Genomic DNA, 19,428 nt, shown 5'->3' on the forward strand with positions numbered 1-19,428 from the left:
CAAAAACTCACATCTCAATGGTCCCTCCTCCTTGGCCCACATGTGAAAAGTGAAAAGAAAGTGAAGTCACTCAGTCCTGTCTGACTCTTTGCTACCACGTGGACAGTAGCCTACCAGGCTCCTCCCTCCATAGGATTCTCCAGGCAAGAATACTGGGGTGGGTTGCCATTTCTTTCTTCAGGGGATCTTCCTGACCCAGGGATTGAATCCAGGTCTCCAGCATTGCAGGCAGATGCTTTAACCTCTGAGCCATATAGTCAAAGGTAATAAAGCTACATGCTTTTAAATTCTCTGATCTTTCTGTGCATCTTAAGTCAATCTGGAAGATTTTAGTGTATTTTATTTTATTATTCCTAATGGAATTTGTCTATTAATTAACTCAAGGTAATTTACATTTTATTTGGACATAGCAAACACCCTCTTCCAAGAACACTAGAGATGATTCTACACATGGACATCACCAGATGGTCAATACCAAAATCAGATTGATTATATGCTTTGCAGCCAATGATGGAGAAGCTCTATACAGTCAGCAAAAACAAGACTGGGAGCTAACTGTGGCTCATATCATGAACTCCTTATTGCAAAATTCAGACTTAAATTGAAGAAAGTAGAGAAAACCACTAGGTCATTCAGGTATGATCTAAATCAAATCCCTTATGATTATACAATGGAAGTGACAAATAAATTCAAGGGATTAGATCTGATAGACAGAGTGCCTGAAGAACTATGGACAGAGGTTCATAACATTGTACAGGAGGCCCTGACCAAAACCATCCCAAAGAAAAAGAAATGCAAGAAGGAAAAGTGGTCATCTGAGGAGGCTTCACAGATACCTGAAGAAAGAAGAGAAGCAAAAAACAAGGGAGAAAGGGAAAGATAACACCCAACTGAATGCAGAGTTCTAGAGAATAGCAAGGAAAGAAAAGAAAGCCTTCTTAAGTGAACAAACAATGCAAAGAAATAGAGGAAAACAATAGAATGGGAAAGACTAAAGATCTCTTCAAAAAAATTGGGGCTAACAAGGGAACATTTCATGCAAATGGGCATGATAAAGGATAGAAACAGTAAGGACTTAACAAGCAGAAGAGATTAAGAAGAGGTGGCAAGAATACACACAAGAACTGTACAGAAAAGGTCTTAATGAGCTGGATAGCCACAATGATATGATTACTCACCTAGAGTCAGACATCCTGGAATGTGAAGTTAAGTGCACCTTAGGAAGCATTACTATGAACAAAGTTAGTGGAGGTGATGGAATTCTGGTTGAGCTATTTCAAATCCTAAAAGATGATGCTATTGAAGTGTTGCTGCACTCAATATGCCAGCTAATTTGGAAAACTTAGTAGTGGCCACAGGACTGGAAAAGGTCAGTCTTCATTCCAATCCCAAAGAAAGGCAATGCCAAAGAATGTTCAAACTACTGCATAATTGTGCTCATTTCACATGCTAGCAAGGTAATGCTCAAAATCCTTCAAGCTAGGCTTCAGCAGTATGGGAACTGAGAACTTCCAGATGTAAAGCTGGATTTAGAAAAGGAACCAAAAGGGGAACCAGAAATCAAATTGCCAACATCCATTGGATCATAGAAAAAGTAAGCGAATTCCAGAAAGACATCTGCTTCATTGACTATGCTATAGCTTTTGCCTGTGTGGATCACAACAAACTGTGGAAAATTCTTAAAAATTGGGAATACCAGACCACCTTACCTGCCTCCTGAGAAACCTGTGTGCAGGTCAAGAAGCAACAGTTAGAACCAGACATGGAACAACAGACTGGTTTCAAATTGGGAAAGGAGAACATCAAGGCTGTATACTGTCACCCTTCATATTAAATTTACATACAGAATACAGAAGAAGAAGTGAAGTCACTCAGTTGTGTCCGACTCTTCGTGACCCCATGGACTGTAGCCCACCAGGCTCCTCCATCCATGGAATTTTCTAGGCAAGAGTACTGGAGTGGGTTGCCATTTCCTTCTCCAGGGGATCTTCCTAACCTAGGGATCGAACCTGGGTCTCCCGCATTGGGAGCAGACGCTTTACCATCTGAGCCACCACGGAAGCCAGAATACATGATGCAAAATGCCCAGGCTGGATGAAGCTCAAGCTGGAATCAAGACTGATGGGAGAAATATCAATAACCTCAGATAAGCAGATGACACCACCCTAATGGAACAAAGTGAAGAGGAACTAAACAGCCTCTTAATGAAGGTGAAAGAGGGGAGTGAAACAGATAGCTTAAAAGTCAACATTCAAAAAACTAAGATCGTGGCATCTGGTCCATCACTTCATGGCAAATAGATGGGGGAAAAAAATGGAAAGAGTGACAGTGTTTTCTTGGGCTCCAGAGTCACTGAGGATGCTGACTACAGCCATGAAATAAAAAAATGCTTGCTCCTTGGAAGAAAAGCTATGACAAACCTAGACAGCATATTAAAATACAGACACATCACTTTGCCAACAAAGGTCCATCTAGTCAAAGCTATGGTTTTTCCAGTAGTCAGATACAGATATGAGAGTTGGACCATAAAGAAGGCTGAGCACCAAAAAATTGAAGCTTTCAAACTGTGGTGCTGGAGAAGACTCTTGAGAGTTCCTTGGACAGCAAGGTGATCAAACCAGTCAATCATAAAGGAAATGAACTCTGAATATTCACTGGAAGGACTGATGCTGAAGCACTAATTCTTTGGCCACCCAATGCAAAGAGCTAACTGACTCATTGGAAAAGACCCTGATGTGGGACGGATTGAAGGCAGGAGAAAGGGACAGCAGAGGATGAGATGGTTGGATAGCACCATTGATTCAATGGACATGAGTCTGAGCAAACTCTGGAAGAGTGAAGGACAGGGAAGCCTGGTTTGCTCCAGTCCATGGGGTTTCAAAGAGTCAGACATGACTCAACTACTGAAAAACAACAGTTTACATTTTGTATGTAGTTAAACTTCACTGCATTTCCACTGGTGCTAATAAATAACTGCTATGAGAAGGCTGGTAGTACCAGTCTTCACACTTCACTGCTTTTTTTTGTATGCCTTATTTTCTAAGTTATATGATTTCATGCATTTTTGGTTTTTTCTTTTTGTTATCATAATTACTATCAAATGACTTTTACTGAGGATGTAATCTGTGCCAAGTATGGTGATGAACACTTCATATGTATTATTGGACGCAGTTCTCTCAATAAACCTCTGAAGTAGGTACTATTATTGCCTCCTTTTTACAGATGAGAAAACTGAGGCACAAGAATAAGGAATATATCCAGGGTTACAAAGTCAATCAGTGGCATTGCTAGGATTCAAACCATGATTTAACTCCAAAATATAAGCTTTAAAAATTTTGGCAAACTAAACATAAAACTTATTATTTTAGCCATTTTACAATTCAGTGGTATTTAATACACTCACATTTTTTGCAATCATCACCACTATTTAGTTCTAGAAAATTTTTGTCACTCTAAAAGGCAACCTCATGCCCATCGAGTGGTCACTCCTCATTCCCCACCCACCCCCACCCCCTTATCTGTTTTCTGTCTCTTAAGGATTTGCCTATTCTGGACATTTCACAAATGGAATTATATAATATGGGATCTTTTGTGTCTGTTTTCTTCCACTTTTCATAATCTTTTCATGATTCATTCATGTTGTAGCAGGTATCAGCACTTCATTTCCTTTTTTGACCAAATATTAATCCATTGCACCCCATTTAGTTTATCCATTAATCAGTTGATGTACATTTGGTTGTTTCCACTTTTTGTCTATTGTGAAGCTCTAATATGAACATTCAGGTAGAAGGTTTTGTTTGAACACCTGCTTTCAATTCTTTTGGATAAAAATTATAGGCTTTTGATCATAAGCCTCTATTGACTCCAAGAAGGAAAAGACCAGATATCTTAAAATCTTCATTCAACAAATATTTACTGAGAATCTACTATTCAGCTACCTAGAATGCTAAGCACTGGGAATGTAAGTTACAATGAATAAGACAGACATCATCCCTGCCCTCCTCAGGAATGACAGAAAACTGAGTAAGTAAAACACAGACCTGGCAGCAGTTAAGATTAAAGGTTCCTTTTCCATTTGCTATTAAAGGAAAGTCAAACCTGGTAATGATGCCTCTGAGCAAGATGCTATAATGGAATGCTTTTGGATGCAAGAAACTAGTACAACTAAGACTAGTTTAAAGATGGAGACTATTCTCTACACCTCCACTGAAAGTATCCTAGTCAAAGTCACTATCATCACCTTTGCCCTGTAGCTCTGCAGGAATCTTCAGCTTGGTTTCCCTGCATCCAATTTGACCTCCCACCAACATAGTTCTCCCACCAGCTGTTCTCCACGTTACAGCTAAGGTGGCCTTTTTAAACACATGCTTATGCTTAAAATTTGCTTCCCACTGCTCTTAGAATCGGAGAAGGCAATGGGAACCCATCCATTCCAGTACTGCTGCTGCTGCTGCTAAGTCGCTTCAGTCGTGTCTGACTCTGTGCGACCTCATAGATGGCAGCCCACCAGGCTCCACTGTCCCTGGGATTCTCCAGGCAAGAACACTGAAGTGGGTTGCCTCCAGTACTCTTGCCTGGCAAATCCCATGGATGGAGGAGCCTGGTAGGCTACCGTCTATGGGGTCGCTAGGAGTCGGACACGATTGAGGGACTTCACTTTCACTTTTCACTTTCATGCATTGGAGAAGGAAATGGCAACCCACTCCAGTGTTCTTGCCTGGAGAATCCCAGGGATGGGGGAGCCTGGTGGGCTGCCATCTCTGGGATCGCACAGAGTTGGACACGACTGAAGCGACTTAGCAGCAGCAGCAGCAGCTCTTAGAATAAAGACCATTTATTGCCTTGTGTGTGTGTGCTTAGTAGCTCAGTCGTGTCTGACTCTTTGTGATCCCATGGACTGTAGCCTGCCAGGGTCCTCGGTCCATGGGAATTCTCCAGGCAAGAATACGGAGTGGGTTGCCATGCCCACCTCCCAGGGATCTTTCCAATCCGGGGATCGAACTCAGGTCTCCTGCATTGCAGGTAGATTCTTTACCATCTGAACCACCAGGGAAGCCCATTTACTGCCTTACATAAGTCTGAGGTAGGAAGTTTCCTGATTGTGATGTCAGCAGCTCCACAGAATCAAGGAACTAGGTTTTCTCTATTCTTCTGCTCTGCTATCTTCATCATCTTCATAGTCACAATAAGGATAAGCAACTCGAGGGAACATGTCCTCCTACATAACAAGGACCAAAGTACAGAAGTGGAAAGATGGCAGATCCCACCAAAAAAAAAAAAAAAAAAAATTCCCTCTAAGAAATTCTCCAGAATACTTCCCCTCAGGTCTGTTCAGCCAGATTTGCACCAAAAGCCTATTCCTACAGCAATCATGGTAGAGGAATGGCAATACAAAGAGTGACTTAAGATTAATCAAGTTTGAGGCTGGAAAAGGGCCAAGTTCCCAAATGGAGCAAACAGCTACCTGATGCACCAACAAAACACAGTTCTGGGAAAGTGTAAGAGGGAAAGGAAGAGCTGTAATATAGGCAATGTAGAAAAGTGTCTCCATGAGTGCCTAAGCAAGAATTCCTGGAGAAAGTCTAATTCATGTTCTCCTCTGAACTTCAAGGCCTCAACTGAATAAAACAACCAACCAAACAAACAAAACAAAAATAAAAACCTTAAATCTCAACATGTCCAAGACTGAACTTATGAGTCTCATCAGGGTGGTCTCTTCTAATGATTTCTTTGTGAATAGCACCACCATTCCAGTTGTAAGAGCCAGAAAAACAGGAGTCATCATATTCTTTTTCCTCACCAGCTGTATCTAGTCCATCATCGAGTCCTGTTGATATACCCTCCAAAATAGCTCTTGGATCTACTACTCTTTTCACCTCCACTGATAGTATCCTACTCCAAGTCACTACCATCACCTTTTCCGTGTAGCTCTGCAGGAATCTTCAGCTTGGTTTCCCTGCATCTAATTTGACCTCCCACCAACATAGTTCTTCACATTACAGCTAAGGTGGCCTTTTTAAACACATGCTCATGCTTAAAATTTGTTTCCTGCTGCTCCTGGAATAAAGACCAAAATAAGGCCCTTCCCCAACTCTTCAGTTTGGAGAAGGAAATGGCAATCCACTCCAGTATTCTTGCCTAGATAATTCCGTGGACAGGGGAGCCTGGTGGGCTGATCTACATGGGGTCGCACAGAGTCGTACACGACTGAAGCGACTTAGCATGCATGCATGCATTAGAGAAGGAAACCGCAGCCCACTCCAGTGTTTTTGCCTGGAGAATCCCGGGGACAGAGGAGCCTGGTGGGCTGCTGTCTATGGGGTCGCACAGAGTCGGACACGACTGAAGATACTTGCCACCACCAGCAGCAGCAGCAGCAGCAGCAGCAGCAGCAGCAGCAGCAACTCTTTAGTCAGTTCAGTCGCTCAGTCGTGTCCGATTCTTTGAGACCCCACGGACTTCTGCACACCAGGCTTCCCTGTCTATCACCAACTCCTGGAGCCAACTCAAACTCATGTCCATCGCATCAGTGATGCCAACTCCCCAACTCTTAGCAATTCATTTAACTGGTTTTCTTTGAGCTTTCCACCCCACCTCAGACTTGTGCACTTGCCATTACTCCTGGCCCTTGCTATCCTTCATATCTCAGCTTAACCGTCATTCCCGCGGGAAAGCCTCTCCAAGCTTCTTAAGTAGGTCATAGAGAAGTCTGTGCTTTTCCTTCAGGGCACTTTTCTGCCTTAAGACTAAGATCTTCCGAAACAGGGAGCTATATCTCCTACAACATAACACCTGGCACATAGTAAGTGTACATTATATAGTTGTCGAATCAATATATACACTTCAAAGAAGAGTGGACGATGATAAATGTGGACCCAGTCTCAGAGAAAACACAAATGACGGCCGTGAGCCACCAGCACTGCCCAGCAGCCTGGACCACAAAATTCGTTGCTCCTCCCAGCAGCTCCGCCCCTTGGGTCCAGCCCCTCCCTGCTGAGTCGTGGGGCGGGGCATAGAGGTCGCCTGACGTGACAGCAGCCGGCCTCTGATTGGGCTTCCAGGCGTGCCGGCTAGGAAAGGGGGCGTGCCCTCGTGCGCTGATTGGCTGGTGGGAAGCAGCGAGGCGGGCGGCGGCGGCGGCGGTGCGGGGGCGGGCGCTGGGAGGGACGGGACTGGGCAGGGCAGGGCTGGGAGGGCAGTAGCTGCGGGTAGGATGGGTCCTCATCGCCGGCTTCGCTAAGACTCGCTCGCGTGGGCTGCCCGCGGCGGGCCCGCAGTGGCCGCGGCGGCATGAAGGGCGCTCTGGGAAGTCCTGTGGCTGCGGCTGCCGCAGGCGCCGCGATGCAGGAGAGTTTCGGCTGCGTCGTGGCCAACCGCTTCCACCAGCTGCTAGACGATGAGTCTGACCCGTTCGACATCCTGCGCGAGGCCGAACGCCGGCGCCAGCAGCAGCTGCAGCGCAAGAGGCGCGACGAGGCGGCGGCGGCGGCGGCCGGGGCTGGCAACCGCGGCGGCAGGAGCCCGGCTGGGGCCTCGGGCCACAGACCCGGCGCGGGCGGCGGCCGGAGGGAGTCCCAGAAGGAGCGCAAGAGCCTCCCGGCCCCCAGCTCGCAACAGCCAGATAGCCCAGGGGGCGGCCCGCAGCCGCCCGGTACGAGCGCCCAGCCGAGCACCTGGGTGTCCCAGGGTGGGCGCGGTGGGCGGGGAGGGGAAGGAGAATGGGGTCATGGAGGTCACTCCTCCTCAGCCGCCCCAGGACCTGCTACTGCGAGACTGGGGTCGCTGGAACCTGTTCCAGAAAGGGAAGGGGGCGCTGGGAAGAGTTGACCGAAGTTGAGGGTCCCAGTGGCTGAGGACGGTGGGAAAAAGGACAGGGTAGGGGGAGTGTCACGCCCCTTCTGGCCTTTCCCAGTCCCTTCTGGGAGCGAAGGAGAGTGCAGGCTTGGAGTAGGGGGTTTCTGAACGGTGGGACTGAGCCTTTACAAGTTGGGCAAAGTTGAGGGATATTTCTTGGGTGGTGTATGAGGGTGAACACTGGGGTCGTTGCCCGAGGGCTCTCAGATCTAAAACTAGCAGGGACCTTCTCCATCCTCCAGCCGAATCTCTGCAAGATTCGCGTCGGGAGGCGAAAAGAAGCGTCGTGGGAAGGAGGGAGGGGAGTGCCTCTTAGGGAGAATGGAGGAGGGCGCACCCGGCCCCTGGGGGTGGCGGCGAGAACTCGGGGTGTGTGAAAAGATCGCTGGGGTGAGGAGCTAGGGCCTCTGTGATGGAGGGAAGGCCTGGGTGACCGCGGGGGTGGGCTGTGACGTCAGGGCCGCGAGCAGAATGCGGCGGGGGTTGACGCGGGGTCCCCGGCGCCTTCCAAGCTCTGTGCCTTCACCCATCCACCTCCCTTACGGTGGCTTACAACAGTCATCCCGCACGGGTTTTCAGTACAGCAAGTAGTGTTGATGGCTTGTGTAACTTGTCATTAACTCAGGCTGCTTTAAGAAAAGCGTTTTTAACCTTTTCAACAAGAATATGCAAAGTTCCCCACTCCCTGCTTAGCCAGAATGGCCAGTGCAAAGCTTGGTGTACTACTGACTGCATCTAGGCATGGATGGTGCTTAAGAGTCATTTCTCACCTGAACTGCTTCAGTGGTAAAGCCTCCAAGATTCCACCTGTGTTTCCTCTGTTTTCCAAAAATAAAATAGTGGTCCTAAGGTTTCCGAAAAAAGTTTTAAGATGCATGATTCGACCACTCCAGCCAGTGTTTGGGAGTGTATTCAACTCGGCTTTACTGGCTTGTGCCTTGCTTGATAAAAATTGTCAGCCCAGTCCTGAGAGAATAATTCCTGACTTGAGTGTTGGTGCCTTGACTTCTGCAGCTAGGTAATGTTTACCTCTATCTGTGCAGAGTTCAATCCAGCAATATCTCTTGAGAATCAGAAAATTAAGTCATTATAATATTGACAATTATTTTAAATGCCGTTGAGATATCCCAAGATCTCTTGATAGGCAAGTACATATATGAGCCTATTTAAACAGTGAGTGAGACTTGAGATATATTGTACATTTTGTGTATGTTCTATTTTTCTCTTAAATCTATTTAGATAAATATCATAGTAATAAAAGAATTGGACAGGCTAAGCTTTATTTTTTAAGTGAAAATATGTATTATCTTTTCATGAGAAACAGAATTTAGTTTTCTCTGTTAATGTATTGCTTTTTAACCTTTTTACTAGTAAAATTGTCATGCATTTTTGTTGTATTTTAAACAATTCAGAAGTGTATGAAGTAAAGTGAAAATCCATACTTTTCTTACTGTTAACACTTTATATTTACACATATAAATGCACAGACCTACTTTTTTTTCCCCTAAATTTCAGATATTATAAACACAGTTGCAACCTGCATTTAGCATAATAAATAAACAGCATTATAATGTAGTATGCTAATAACTTTTTCTGTCAATAGTTTATAATCCAGGTGATCTGTTTTTTGAGATCTGTATTAAAGAACTTGAGTTAATTTTATAGTTAGAATGGAAGTTTTGTAATTCTAGTTCTTTTTCAAGTGTGTTATTTTAGGAGCAAACAGCTCATTAATTTTCATTTGTGCAGTTACTGTACTGAATTTATCTGTAATGGGTGTTAGAGAGCTACCCTCTTAAGGTTTTGTAACCCTAATTGATATGGACTGTACTTCTCTAACACTCAAATTTTTTAAGTTTATTTGGCTATTAAAAGTGAACTCTTAGTGTAGATGAGTCAAAGTCAAAACAAGTTTGACATATAACAGAAACATTAGTCACAAAAGGATGTGAAAATCATAAGATTTTCCCATAGAAATAGATTTTTAATATCCATCACTATTTAACAATATAGACCCTTACTCAAAAAATTTATTCTTTTTAAGTCTTCAGAGGCTGTTTCAGCTTTGCTATTCCTGGCTTTTCATAACTTCTCCAAGTCAAAGCTCAACTTTATTTCAGGGAAATCGCACTGTAAATTTTACAGTATTCTGTCTCTTTATGTGGGCTGGGGTTAGATCAGTGATCAGACTGCATATGCCAGCCTTTTATTTCGAAAGGGCTAGTGAAATTCAGTGTTTGCATTATCCACTTGGAGCTGCTGATCCAGCACAGAATGACTAGCTTCAGTTGCAGTCCTGATCTCTTAGTAGTAAGTTGTGGGAAAAACTGGATCTCTATTATCTTTGTTTTTTGGATTTTGGAAGGAAAATGAAATGTTTGCAGGGTATTGATAATTATTCTAATAAATTGCTAGGTCATATTTAATGCTTTTCAACTTATACACAGAAGCTTTGGAAGATGCTGTAGTATAAAGTATGTAGCAAATGTCATTTTAAGTTTTGAATGATGAATTCCAAATTTAATTGATACAGTTTTAAAAATAACTTTGAAAACTGGAAGGTGGAAATAAGCTCTTAAGTATGATTAAGTGGAGATATTTAGTATAAGTTATAGGTTATGGATAGAAAATTTGAAACTGTATTAAAATAACTTTTTACATTGAGGGAAAAGTATTACTGTTGAGGTACTTGCTGATGGCTATTATTTCATAGTCTGTTACAGTTTCAACTTGTTAGTTAACTTTCATAATAACATTTTTGCCTTACATTTTAAATGCCTCTTCCAAATTTGATCTCTCTTAGTAACATGTGTGCCCTTGGATATGGCTTTGCATACTCCTGGACAGCTGGGTATGAGTGTTGGTCTATGTTTTATTTCTGAAATAAAAGCATAATGCTTTATTTATGATAACAACTTTCCTGTATCCTAAACATGTCACAAGTTTAGATTGTGGCTTCAGGATTCAAATCAGATTTGAGCATTTCCTAGGTTATGGGACATTAACTTAAGATTGAACTTAGATCTATTGTGTAACATTTCACATTTCAAGTAATTAACTAACAAGTAATAAATTGGACAGTTTTGTGTTAGTGATGTTGCAAACATGATTTTTGCTTTAAAATGAGATCAGTAAGCTATTGAAACTAGGTTAATATTTACATGTGCCTTCTTTATAAACTTTTGATAGAAAATGTTAAATGGGAAAATAGAATACAGGTAAACATATATTCCTTAAGAGTCATGAGTATCTCCTAAGTAAGAAAGGAACCCAGTAGTTTAAGTAATACCCATTAATTCAAATACATTTAATATATTTTTACAACCATACAATGAATGTGAAGGGTGACATACCAAGAAAAATCAAAGCTACTAAAATAAAAATTATATATAATATTTGAGATGGAGACCTACTAAATGTATACAAGGAAAGAATAAACATATTTTTGGAAGATTATTTAAGAAGTAACAATGTTCTTCATAATACATTGATATTTACTAAATAATAGATGCCTTAAGACATAGACTTTGCTGGAAATTTTTAAAGTGTCAAAACTGAGAAGGGTAAAGGGAGAACAGAGAAGACTGGAGTGGCCCCAGCCCCAGCCTCCTCAGTGCCGGCCTCTCGATGGACAGGAGATACCCCTTCAAATGCTGGCTGGCCCTTACATGAGTTGGCAAATACCAACTTGGCCTCCTATTTGAGAAGTGTGATTATAAATGTATAAATCCCATCAAAGAACAGGAAAATCTCTTTTCAAATGAGAAAAATTATAATGATACAAACTATTTAAAAATGAAAACTTTGTTAGGTAATAAATGATAAACTACAGGTGGGATTCCAAATACAGGGTATTTGTCTTTTACTTTTCTGGAAAGATCTTAACTACCATGTTTTGATAAAGCTGCTCTTGTGAAATGTAGTTGATATATGTCTTCAATAGCGATCACAAAGTCATTGTGAGACACTTAATTGTAGGTTAGTTGGTATAGTTTATCTTATCATACTTTATAGGACATAAGGGAAAGCGTATGCTTCAATGGTAATGTCCAAGTTTTATTAAAAGACAACTCTGGGCAGTAGTAGTATCAGCAACTTTTTTTCTTCTCTGAAGTTTTTCAAGCTTCCCAAATTTTCCTATGACATTGATTCCTAGAAAAGTGAAATTTAAAAGTACTTGTAATAATGTGCTGCTGCAGACTTTGGGTTCTAGTTCTCCCCTTTGATTTCTCCCTCTCAGGCCAGAAGCGAACTCCCAGAAGAGGGGAGCAGCAAGGATGGAGTGATAGCCGAGGGACAGAGGTGACGCTTGATAGAGCAGAGCGGAGATCCTACAGGGAATATCGACCCTATGACGCCGAGAAGCAGGTGGATTTTACACCTGAGAAGTTTACAGATGAAAAGTAGGTACTGCAGACCTCAGCTTGGAGGGTTGGAGGAACCAGAAGGATTTTCAGAGGACCATGAGCCTTTGCAAACTTTTGGTGGTGCTAGTCCTGGGAATAGTTTGCCAATCTAACTAACAAATCACACTGCTTTAGGTAACACATGAAGGATCTTCTGTTGTTTCAGGAAATGATTACAAAATAAAAAGTGGATAATTTTTGATAACTTTGAAAGACATTCTTATAACAAACTCTACAGAAGTATGCTAAATTTTCTTTTGAAGTTTAGGCCAGAGGTATAATTATGTTCTTGATTTAGTAGGACTAATTTGGGCCACTAATGAATTAAAAAAAATTTATGATGAAATTTGACCAAAAAACTGATAGAATGTGTGATGCCAGTTTAAGGCTTCCATGCCTTCTCTAGAGAGTGCTTTGACCTGGAAGATGGTCTCAGGCTGATACAGTCTGAGTAATGTGGCAGTATGTAGGCTATCATACCCACCTGAACACAGGAAGCAGTTCTTAATGTCTTATGTTTAGTATTAACAGGATGGATACTTGCTGCCTCAAGTTTTTAATTATTAAACCTACATAGCACCAGATTTAGGTTAAAACAAAACTACTTGTGAATCACTTTTAAAGGAATAGAAAGTTTAAAAAGCTAAAAGAGACTAGAATAGTGTACAGTTTAATGTCAAGGGCTGTGTTGTTCCCAAAGTCTTTTAACTTCTTGACTACATATTTCGTTACACATTCAAAACAGAGATAGTATATCTGCCACCATGTTAGAGGATGAAGGCAAGAGAAAGGTTTAATTCTGCTAATTTTGGGGTGATTAGTTCAAATTAGCTATGGAACAACTATAGTCTGCTTGCTTACAGAAAGCCTTCTAGATCAGCTGCTTATTTGGGGAAGCATTTGTGTATTTTCCCCCTACTTCAGGGATTTATTCTGTAGAAATAAAGAAATTATAACTCAGGTTTCCAGCTTTTTTAGTAGCAAAATTATGAGTTGTTTTTAAAGGATAAGTCTTTATATATTAACATGAAAAAAATGCCTTATTCCAGGGATGATTTACAGAAAGTTGCAAGAATTGTATAAGAAATCCCCATATATCCATCCAGATTCTCCAAAAACTTTTTACCACCTTTTCTTTATCATACTCCTCCCTTTCTCTCTCCTCCTTTCTCCTTTTCTCTCTCTGTTACACACACACACACACAATATCTTTTTTCTTTGGCTTTTGAGAATAAGATGCAGGAATGTTTCCTAAAAACATGGTTCAGTTATCAAACTCATTAACATTGGCGCAATACTTATTATCTAATTATCTGAATCATGTAATCTATAGACTACTCAAACTGTACCAATTGTCCTATTAATATGCCTTTCAGTTCAGTTCAGTCGCTCAGTCATGTCTGACTCTTTGCAACCCCATGAATCGCAGCATGCCAGTCCTCCCTGTCCATCACTAACTCCCGGAGTTCACCCAAATTCATGTCCATCGAGTCAGTGATGCCATCCGGCCATCTCATCCTCTGTCGTCCCCTTCTCTTCCTGCCCCCAATCCCTCCCAGAATCAGAGTCTTTTCCAATGAGTCAACTCTTCGCATGAGGTGGCCAAAGTATTGAAGTTTCAGCTTCAGCATCAGTCCTTCCAATGAACACCCAGGACTGGTCTCCTTTAGGATGGACTGGTTGGATCTCCTTGCAGTCCAAGGGACTCTCAAGAGTCTTCTCCAGCACCACAGTTCAAAAGCATCAGTTTTTCGGTGCTCGGCTTTCTTCACAGTCCAACTCTCACATCCATACATGACTACTGGAAAAACCATAGCCTTGACTAGATGGACCTTTGTTGGCAAAGTAATATCTCTGTTTTTTAATATGCTAGCAAAAGAAAAAAAATCAGTTCAGAGTCCAGGAATGTGCATTACATTTACTTATTTATTTATTTAGGCTGCTTTGGGTCTTTGTTGTGGTACATGGGGGCTTCTCTCATTAGGGCACATGGGCTTCTCATTGTAGAGCATGGGCTCTAGAATGCACCGGCTCTCCAGTTGGGCTTAGCTGCCCCGTGGCTTAGTTCCCCCTGACCAGGGATTGAACCCACATCCCCTGCATTAGAATGCAAATTCTTAACCACTGAATCACCAGTGAGGTTCCGTGTATTGCACTTAGTCTTAAGACAGCTCTTTAGTTTTTCATTTAATTATGGAGTTGACATTTTTTAAGAACATCAACCAGTTATTCTGTAGAACAGTCCAGATTTGAGTTTGCCTGCTGTTTCCTCATGAGACAAGGTTCTGCATTTTGTCAGGGATACATTAGAAGTGTGATGTCTGTGTCCTTCCCAGTGTATCATATTAGGCATATGTAGGAAACTTTTACTTTCAAGGAAATTTGAAAATATTTTTTGTGAAGTCTTACACTATCAGAAAAGATAATTTTCCTCTTTTATTAAAAAATACTTTTCATTTGATAAGCAGCCATAAGATCTTTAATAAAAATAATTTTATAGTCACTTTAGAAAATTCAGAAAATGAATAAAATTAAAAAAAAATTTAAACCACTCTTTTACCATTTAAGATGACTACTGTTTAACTCTTCACCAGTTCATATACACTGAGTACTATATATTCTTTCTTTTCCACTTGACAAGTAGCAGTCATTAACGATGATGTCATGGACAGTGTTGGTAAGCATTTCTAATGGTTCTGTTATGATCTTTTGTTTGGAGTATTATAATGTAATTATTCCATTAGTGTTGGATCTTTGCTCAGCTTTCAGTTTTTTGCTTCATAAATAATACTCAGTGAGCAGCCTTTTACACATACAAGGCCTTTCCTAGATGTAGTTCTTAAAGTAGGAATCCCTATTAGGGTCTTAAAGCAGTGGTTCTCCACTGAGTATCATGTATCCAAATCTGGGATCCAGTTGGTACTTCAGTGTGAGGTTGGATTGGTACCTGTAATGTGAAACAAACAAAAATTGGAGGGGACTGTTAATACATAGTGACGAATCACCATGCTAGTAACATGTCAGTTTATTCTGTTGCTGTTAATAGTAATCTATAAGAGCATTTCTCGTAGCACTTTCTGTAGACTTCAGTATGATAAAATTTGATCTTTGTTTATTTGATATCTATACATGTTTATTGGGCATGTTTATTGTATATAGGATTTCGATAATCTTAACAGACTACTTAATTCAGTCCTCTCAATTTATGGATAAGGATATACCCAGAGTTTTAGTGGCATGGATTTTTATTCCCTTAGAGCAGAACATAGTTTTCACATAGAAGCAATAGCCATGGATGGTGCTGCAAGTAACTGTTGTGTGGCTTAGGTACAGAGATCCGCTGTGTCACTTGTATATATTCTGGGAATGCAGCTACTGTTTTTAATGCAGTAAGATTTTTCTTTATTCTCCAAATGATGAACTCTTAAGTAAACTCTTAGAACAGACTGTTAGGAAATTAGTCTGGAGAATTATTCTGACTCCATACAGTTTAATTCTTTCTTTGGCTCATTCTGCAGTTTACTTCTGGTCATTTAAAGTCAGCTCCAGTTCTAAAAGAATCACTTCCTCGGAAGTCTAAATTTTTTTTCTTCCTCACCAGGAGGAATTTTTAAAACTTGTTCAGTTCAGTTGCTCAATCATGTCCGACTCTTTGCGACCCCATGGACTACAGCATGCCAGGCTTCCCTGTCCATCACCAACTCCTGGAGCCTTAAAACTTGTAGTAAAATGATAAAGAATCTGCCTGCCAATGGGGGAGATGCAAGAGATGCAGGTTCAATCCCTGGGTCAGAAAGATCCCTTGGAGTAGGAAATGGCAACCCACTCCAGTGTTCTTGGCTGGGAAATCCCATGGACAGAGGAGCCTGGTAGGCTACAGTCCATGGGGTCACAAAGAGTTGGACACAACTGAACATGCACACATGATGATGCATCGTATGTTTTAAGTGTACAGTGCAGTGGCATTAAATACATTCTAATTGTTGTGCAACCATCACCACTATCCATCTCCAGAAAACTTTTCATCTTCCCAAGTTATACCCATTAAACATTAACTCCCAGTTCCTCCCTCCATGAACTTCATTCCCGTTACCTGTAAAACCTGTACTCATGTCTACTTATTAGGACTATGGTAAGAGAGTAGATTACAGGGATGTAATAGATGGGGAAACTGGAAACAGTGGGAGAGTTTATGTTTTTTGGCTCCAAAATCACTGCAGATGGTGACTGCAGCCATGAAATTAAAAGACACTTACTCCTTGGAAGGAAAGTTATGACCAACCTAGACAGCATATTAAAAAGCAGAGACATTACTTTGCCAACAAAGGTCTGTCTAGTCAAGGCTATGGTTTTTCCAGTAGTCATGTATGGATGTGAGAGTTGGACTATAAAGAAAGCTGAGCACTGAAGAATTGATGCTTGTGAACCGTGGTGTTGGAGAAGACTCTTGAGAATCCCTTGGACTGCGAGGAGATCCAACCAGTTCATCCTAAAGGAGATCAGTCCTGAGTGTTCATTGGAAGGACTGATGTTGAAGCTGAAACTCCAATACTTTGGCCACCTGATGTGAAGAGCTGACTCATTTGAAAAGATGCTTTCCCTGATGCTGGGAAAGATTGAGGGCAGGAGGAGAAGGGGCGACAAAAGGATGAGATGGTTGGATGGCATCACCAACTCAATTGACATGAGTTTGGGTAATCTCCGGGAGTTGGTGATGGACAGGGAGGCCTGGCATGCTGCGGTCTATGGGGTCACAAAGAGTCGGACACGACTGAGTGATTGAACTGAATTGAAATGGAAGTGGGATGGGATGGTTGGCCCAGTGCAATATTGTTTTCTTTTTGCTTGTGTGTCACAATAAAGCTTCCTAAGTGGAGTCGAGGATTCCTCAATGCTTACCAACCTATAAAGAAATAGAGGATATCTTTTATAAGAAGGGAATTATAAGGAAGCACTTGAGAATACTTTTAACTGGGAGGTGGGGTAGGGGTGGGGTAAACCTGTGGGATAAAGAAAAATTATTTAAGGGATTAAAATAAACCAGACCACAAAGCTGTTTTGGGGACCAGTTTCAGTTACTATCATATTTTTAATAAATTTGTTATTTTATCAGTATCTCATCTAGATTTCATGTACATTTAAACCTAATTTTGACTACTGGCATTATTTTCCACATATGGTTTTATGCTTCATTTCCTCTCAGTTTTTAGGTAGACGCCTTTTATGGCCCTGTCCAGCTTCCCTGTTAAGAACTTACTGTTACTTTTCATTTGTTATTGTTTCAAAACTCTGCTTTAGATGTTTACTGTAATGTGGAATCATATTCTACAACAGTCTCCATTTAAAATTTTGGTTTTGGTCACAGGAGGTGGGAGACAGAAAAAGCCAACTTGGGAAACTGATTTAGGGTGATGTTTCTTGAAAGAGACTGGCGTAAAGTTAATGATCAGTGCTTCTGTATTTTTTCATCTTTTTGAGTAAGGAGAATTGTGAATTTTGTGTGTTTTTATCCACGATCTATAGTCGCTTTTTAATGTAACATTTTCAGCCCTAAAAGTAGACTGAAATACATCTTCAGTTCTGGTGTTTGAGCCACTAATGTCACTAGATTTCAATAAGTAATTTGTTGCTTTCAATGTTTTTCAAAGTCTTGAAAAATTAAAAAATATATAATTTATCTTATTAAACTAAGGTTTAACAATGAAAAAGATGAAATTCTTCCTGCAGAAGCTTTGGGTCTGGTGGAGGAGAAACACGTCCCCATAAAGAGTGCCTGTGACCAGATGGTAGCAGAGAACAGTGAGGAGAAGCGCATGGTCAGGCCCTGGATCCAGGGGGTGTGGCGGGGAAGAGAAAAGGCAGATTCTTTGCTTGGATACTTCTGTGGTGCGGGTTAGGGACCACAGGGGGAGCACAACACTAAGCCCTTGGTTAGTGTTGGTCATGTATCTTCAGGGACATGAGGTGACACGGAGAAATGTCCAAGAAGTAACTGTCTTTATGACTGGGAATCAGAGAGACCCCCAAATGAGAGACACAGGCGCACACGAAGGGGTCACATATCAATAGCATAGAGATGAGGATGGTGTGTGCAGCAGTGGGGAGCTGGAATGCTGATATTCTTAAAGACAAATGGGTGGGTATCCAGAAGAAGGGTATCCAAGTCATGTTCCTTAAAGAGACAAAGTGTGGAACCTTTCTTTATATGTGACTGCAGTGCCTGGCTCTGAGAAGTCGAATTGGGTGCCCAAGAAAGCAGGATGAGTACCTTGTGTATGTTTGGACGTTACCTATTGCAAGAAGAACTTTTTAAGGACAAACAGGGAGAGGGAAACCAGAAAGAGCAGAGGAAAACTAGTGGTTGGCAGTATCAATGATGCATAGGGGTCAAATGACCTAGAGACAGAAGTGGCTACTGGATTTAACAACAAGGACATCATCTTCAGCTATTTTCCTCATCTGTGGGCACTAGTTATAATTAATAAACTGCATGCCAAGAGCACGCAACAGTGTCAAAGGTGGTATGTGTTCAGTAAAAGTTAACAATTAATTTATTATTCAAGCCAAAAGTTCTTTCCAACATACTATAGCCATAATGAACTTCTAAAATTTTTTTCCTAAAAAAAAAAAAAAAAAAAGCCTTAGCTCTTTAATTGAGTTCACCACTTTTTATGGTACGCATTTCTTCCTAGACCAATTGACAGGTTTGATCGAGACAGACCGCTGAGAGGACGTGGAGGCCCAAGAGGGGGCTTGCGAGGCAGAGGCAGAGGTGGTCCTGGGAGCAGAACCTTTGACGGCTTTGACCAGAGAGGGAAACGAGAATTTGAGAGATATGGTGGGAATGATAAAATGTAAGTTTCTTTGTAATGCTGTTTTCTGTTTAAGATCTCGATGTAGTATATGGTGTGAATCTGTTATGTGTTAATAGTTAGTTGGCTTTATATGAGTATGCAATTATTCCTGAGGGAGCTGATCCTGGGACAGCTTTTCTGATCAACTTTTCTAATTTGGAGATTGACTGGAGACTAGTTTCTAGTTTAAGGGAATATTCTTTCTTTGTCTAGAGCAATCAGAACTGAAGACAACATGGGTGGATATGGAGTTCGCACCTGGGGATCAGGTAAAGATACCAGGTATGGTGCAAATATGTATCTTCTGTGAATCT

The 19,428-nt window shown here is 41.5% G+C and overlaps 1 protein-coding gene across 1 annotated transcript in view; it reads left to right on the top strand.

Annotated features, from left to right (window-relative positions):
- Positions 1-7,180: 7,180 nt before the first annotated feature.
- The window catches only part of HABP4 (hyaluronan binding protein 4), a 37,296-nt gene continuing 25,048 nt past the window's right edge, over positions 7,181-19,428 (top strand). The window contains exons 1-4 of the mRNA XM_040245316.1: positions 7,181-7,651; positions 12,095-12,257; positions 18,953-19,114; positions 19,328-19,396. Of these exons, the coding sequence (XP_040101250.1) occupies positions 7,291-7,651; positions 12,095-12,257; positions 18,953-19,114; positions 19,328-19,396 (755 nt within the window). The 5' untranslated portion in view covers positions 7,181-7,290. The remainder of the gene's footprint in view (positions 7,652-12,094; positions 12,258-18,952; positions 19,115-19,327; positions 19,397-19,428) is intronic.

The sequence above is a fragment of the Oryx dammah genome, unplaced genomic scaffold (assembly GCF_014754425.2).
Source record: "Oryx dammah isolate SB20612 unplaced genomic scaffold, SCBI_Odam_1.1 HiC_scaffold_1, whole genome shotgun sequence".
Taxonomy (NCBI): Eukaryota; Metazoa; Chordata; class Mammalia; order Artiodactyla; family Bovidae; genus Oryx; species Oryx dammah.